The sequence below is a fragment of the Haplochromis burtoni genome, unplaced genomic scaffold, assembly GCF_018398535.1.
Source record: "Haplochromis burtoni strain Fernald_Lab_line unplaced genomic scaffold, NCSU_Asbu1 Contig_211, whole genome shotgun sequence".
Taxonomy (NCBI): domain Eukaryota; kingdom Metazoa; phylum Chordata; class Actinopteri; order Cichliformes; family Cichlidae; genus Haplochromis; species Haplochromis burtoni.
Window position 1 is genome coordinate 652,452 of NW_024582572.1, and position 5,474 is coordinate 657,925.

Here is a 5,474-nt window from a genome sequence, read left to right on the forward strand (position 1 = left end):
CAAGGATGGAGAAACTTGTTCTGTTCATCGCCGCTGCACCAGGCAAGTGTTTTAAGGTGTTTTTATATTTGCTGTAATGAAAACAGAATGATAGCTTGAATAGAAAGCTACAGTATGTCAGTGGCAGTAATACTGGATATGATTTTACTGCTGGAATAAGTTCAGACTACACTGAAATGTCAAGTTACTTTTTTAAAAGTGATCATGCATGTCTGTCACTGCAGGGCTGTGGGCCGTGTCCTTAAATCCTGAACGTCAGTACCATTTTGTTTATGAGCAGAAGAACTGGACTGAAGCACAGCAGCACTGCAGACTGTATTACACAGACCTGGCCACCATAGAAAACATGGAGGATGTGAAGACCCTGAATGACATGGTGGACTTGAACAAATTTGATGAATCTGCCGACAGCTATGTAAGTTCACTCTCTCTGTTTAACTGCAACATATTTGTCACACTGGCAGTTCAAATACTTGTACACACTCACGTATTTAATTTTTCTCTGCAATATTCCCCTGTTCCTGTTTTTTTTTTTTCTTATTGTACGTTTAATCATCTCTGCTAAAACTGGAGCCCACAGTCACTTGACCTTAACTGAAATGCCTTGGTATTGTTATTCCCCAGCCTTTGCAGTAGTATCGTTTTTTATAATATGTAATGAAATACCCATGAATGACAGGGTGTATCTATAAACTTTCAAACTAACAAACTTTGTCTTTAAAAACCTTGTTTATAAATATTTCTCCAATATTTAAAAAGATGATGTACCACTAATCAGAAAAGTCAGGGATGTCACTCGTTATTCGTTGCTTACAGCGAGCCTGGATCGGGGTGTACAATGACGTGAGCAGCTGGAGGTGGTCGAGGTCGGACAGAAGTGATGAGACTGAGTTCAGAAACTGGAAGCCTGGACAACCGGACAATAAAGGGGGACACGAACTTTGTGCAGAGATTTTTGTCAGTGGAGAATGGAATGATAAACCCTGTGACAAAACCCTCAGTGCAATCTGCTCTGATGTCAGAGGTGAGGATCTCAATCTGTGCACGACCATCAAACAAATCATGCGCACTTCATTCTTGATTTAAAGACTTTTTGGGTCTATTTGTCTCAGTGGTAGCTAACGTGAAGATGTATCCCTCATGTTTGTGCACTGCACACTTCACTTTGGTCCATTTTCAGGGCAAAACGAGACATTTGTGTTCATCGACAAAACGATGACATGGGCTCAGGCTCAGAGCTACTGCAGGGCTCATCACACAGACCTGGCCAGTGCGAGAAACGTGTCAGAGAATCGGAGGGTAAAGGAGTTGGTGCCTGCTGAAGATCGATCTGCCTGGATCGGCCTTTTCAGAGATTCCTGGAAGTGGGCGGATGGAAGGACCTCCACATTTAGATACTGGAAAACAAAAGAACCAAATAACCAATACTGGAGAGAGAACTGTGTGGCAGCATACTTTAAACATTCTGGAAACTGGGAGGACTGGAACTGTGACTGGAAGAAGCCATTTGTCTGCTACAGTGGTAAGCCATGATTCAGACAGCCTTCAGCTACATCTACACACGGCTGCATGCAGTGCATTTAGCTTAAAAACAAAACAGAAGTAATTTATATAAAAGTTGGACTTTAAAACGAATAATGCATCAAATTCTGTGGAGTCAGGCAGCACATCCAGTGGGTGTTTGTTGTAAATGCGCAGAAAGCAGCTTTCAGTGAACCTCACTGGCTAACCGTGAACCTTACTTTTCTCTTTAAAAAGATCCTGTTTACAAGCAAGCGGTGAGAATCAGGCTGGAGAAAAATGCTCATCTGGATCTGAATCGTGCTGCTGTGATGGACGACATGCTGAAACTGGTAATTTTTAAAGGAAAATTTCGTTTTCATATTCTTTTGTTTTTTCTTTTGGCAACAAGAGTTCCAGTTTACATACAAGTCAGAACTTCTCAACAAAAAACAGATTTTAAATCAATCGACGTGTGATTGAAGCACAGACGTACAGATTTATTTCAGGGGGTTCAACAAAAGTACTGAGCTGTTTAACTATTAGTCATTTTCAACTTAGATAGCCAGATTTCCAAGGCTCAAAGGTAACTGGACGATCCAACGTACTGTGATTTGGATTTTTTAAAGGTTGATGAAAATCTTTTGCAGTCACAGATTTCCTGAAGTCTGGAATACGTGGACATCATTGAATGCTGTCTTTCCTCCTTTGTGTTGCTCAGCGTTTCACTGCAGCCGTGTTTCATTCCTGCTTGTTTGTGGGTTTCTCTGCCTTCACTTTGGTCTTGAGAAACTCTTGGGTTGCTTTTGCAGTTTGCTTTGGCCCATCGTCCCTCTGTCCCATCAGTTCTGCAGGTTCTGAACCTGAGCTGAGAGTCCACTTCATGATTCCTCCTGCTACTTCTCTCAGCAGCCACATCATCATAAACTGGTGGCGGCCACACATGATGTGATATTCTTCAGATTGTAAGCGGTGTCTTTCATTCGCTGGGACACATTATTCTTGGTCTCATCTGTCCAAAGACTGTTTGCAGAACTCTGGAGGTTCAGATGTTGTGTTTTTTCTGTCTTTACTTTGGCTTGACCCCCTGGTGTGTAACAAGACCAGTATGTTTGCCACATCAGATTGTAAATATTAACAGAAATTATTTTGTTCCCATTTAAAAGAAGACACCGGTCTGGTATGTGCTTCCTCTCCTCCCTCCCTAAGGCTTTGTAAAAGGCCCAACAACTGTAATTATTGTAGTGGCCTAAACAGTAATTATTTTGGCAAATATGATAATGTTATAGGACATAGTTTTCTTGTAAAAGAACAAAATTGCAGTCAAGAATTGACTCTATTACAGTTTTATGGCTTACATTTTCTGTGTGTCTCAGGTTAAACAGCAGCTCCAGGCCCACGGGGTTAGAGGGGACATCACCCTGAGCTGGAGGAAGCAGTCAGATGGAAACGTTTTTCACAGCAACACAAAGAAAACAAAGAAGATAAAAAACCCTTAAGCAAAGATAAAAGCTTTGAGTGTTGCATTATTTATCTTAAAAGATTTGTTTCGTGTCCATTCTTCATGCTTTTGTTGTTTTCCAATCAGCGTCACTGCATCAGCTAATTAAGCAACACGTCTGTAGTGCATAAGTAAAGGGAGACCGATCGTTTTTCTAACATAAGTTCATCTTCAGAAGCAAACTCCAAGGTGTTTTAGACACCCACACTGCATTTCTGACATCCCCAATGACTTAAATAAGTTCCTTTACTTCTTAGATAATAAAGACATGTCATGGTTGTGGGTCTGTGTCCCAGCATTTAGTGTTTTTGAATGATTAATAGTCTTTGATTTCATTCTTATTCATAGTTTCTAGTTTCTTGGTTCCTGTCTCTGTGCCTGTCTCATGTTCCCAGTTTTGCTTCCCCCCCAGTCTCATTGTGATTTCTCCCCCCTCGCTATCTGTCTGCACATCTCCTGTTGCATTTCTCATGTTCCAGCCTTTCTTGTGTCACAATACGTCTGTGTGCAGGCAAGAGAAGGACCCAAACGCAAACTCAAAAAACAGCTTTATTGCTGGTGTGGAAGCGAAACAAAGAACAAAACTAAACTGGGAAAACTAATAATAAATCATGCTTGGAAACACAGGGCGAAGAACGGGGATAACGAGGGGGAATGAGCCACAGGAGGAGGTAAACTTAACAGACTGGGGAGACAGAACATAGGGACCTGAAACATGGGACAGAAAGGCACAGCAGACACAACATGAACATAACGACGCCACAGGGGAAGAGTAAAACAGAACACAACACAGGACCTCTTTCAAAATAAAATAGGAAACATAATGAAACGCAGACATGAAACACATGAAGGACGAGGGAGACTTAACAGGGGTTGAAAACACAAGGGGAAACTAATAAACAAATGAAGTTAGATAACCTAATGAACTTAAGCATAAACCATAAACATCAGAAGGCCCAGGCCCACCTTGTTCCATGTCTCAGGTCTTTAGTTTCTTTGTGCTTGTTTTTAGGTTTCTTCCAGTTTAGGTTTTGCTAGTTTCGTCATTGTCACCCTTTGCTTTTGTCTGTATTTTGCTTTGCTGTAATAAAGGCTCACGTTCAGTTTAAGTCTGTCACTAGTGTCTTTGGCTGAGGATTTGTCCCTTTTATCTTTTGATTCTTTTACTGATCTTAACTGTTTCAACTATTGTGGAGTTTTGTGCTGTTTTCATTTGATTTTGTTTACCTGCTATCCTCATCTGTTTTCATTATTTTTTTGCCTCTTTAGTCGTTTTTTCATTAAATCCTTGTGTGGATCCCGTGAAATGTGATAAATATTACTTTCAGTTTCTTTGCATCCATCAGCTTCATGATGGGATGAGGATCGATTCTGAAAGTTGGCTTGCTGGACTGACCTGGTAACATTGAGTAACTGTACGTGTGACAGCAGCATAACCTGTGCTGATAAATAAAAGGAAAACAAAGAATGGGAGAAAAATTTTTGATGAATTTTGATTGTTGTCACAAAAGTGTATGGAACGTGCTTTCCTTTAAAGCAGGAGGATGGGATTGCTTCACCTTTCGGTGGGTCCAGTGTTTTGTCTGCTCGGCCTCCTGTATCGCTGTTCTAGTTCTCCTCTGATGTGTAATCTATAATATAGCACGCACCCTGCTCCACACAGCGGGTGTCAACCCTTGTTTATTTGACCTTCTGCAGAGTGTGTCTGTCAGGTTTGTCCCTCACCAAAGCAGACAGGCTAGGAAAAGGTGGAAATGTGGAGGTGTCTGGGGAAAGTTGCAGAGAGGTGTGAGTGTTTCCTCCATACAGCCTTGGCATGGGAAGTTTTCATCTCATCACAGGCCACAGATGTCTTTACCTGGCCTCACACTGCTGGAGATAATCCTTCCTTAGCCGCTCACCACACCTGGGCGCTGGATGGTTGGATGATGCTGGATCGAGACTTACAAACATCCAACAACTGGAATATGCTGGATATTAATTTTCAGCCTACTCTATGGCAAAGGTGGTTTTGGTCAAACCTTTTGGTTTTTGGGGTTAATTTTCCCAAGAGCCCAGAATTATGACCTATAACTGTAACGTCTCCTCTTACTAGTATCAGTTAAAAAAAGATTAAATTGATGTCAACCATCTGGGGCCTTAATTACATCAACAGCCACTTTAGTTCATTTATGCAGCTGAAGGAGAGAATTACTTACAGTAATATAAAATTTGCCATATGTGAAAACAAGAACAAAATTCAAACATTGATCTTTCAGCTGCTGGCAGTCTGACGCTGCTCTCTCCTGTTTCTCTTAAATGACACTGAATGTGCAGCTTTGTGATGGAGCTGGCAGCAGGTATCCACATACAGACATCGCTGCCTTATGATCACTCCTTACACATTTCCTTTATGTTCATTCAGGAAACTTCATCACATCCCAACAGCATCAGTAAAGCTCCACGGTTACATCATCCAGCCAACAGCGTCTCC

At 41.4% G+C, this 5,474-nt stretch overlaps 1 protein-coding gene across 1 annotated transcript; it reads left to right on the forward strand.

The window, feature by feature from the left end:
- The first annotated feature begins 229 nt into the window (after positions 1–229).
- LOC102311628 (macrophage mannose receptor 1) lies at positions 230–4,439 on the forward strand. Its single transcript, XM_014338170.2, has 5 exons — positions 230–415; positions 817–1,024; positions 1,181–1,522; positions 1,759–1,853; positions 2,877–4,439. Exons 1-5 carry the CDS (start codon positions 347–349, stop codon positions 2,997–2,999), a joined length of 837 nt encoding a protein of 278 aa, XP_014193656.1. The 5' UTR covers positions 230–346; the 3' UTR covers positions 3,000–4,439.
- Positions 4,440–5,474: the final 1,035 nt, after the last annotated feature.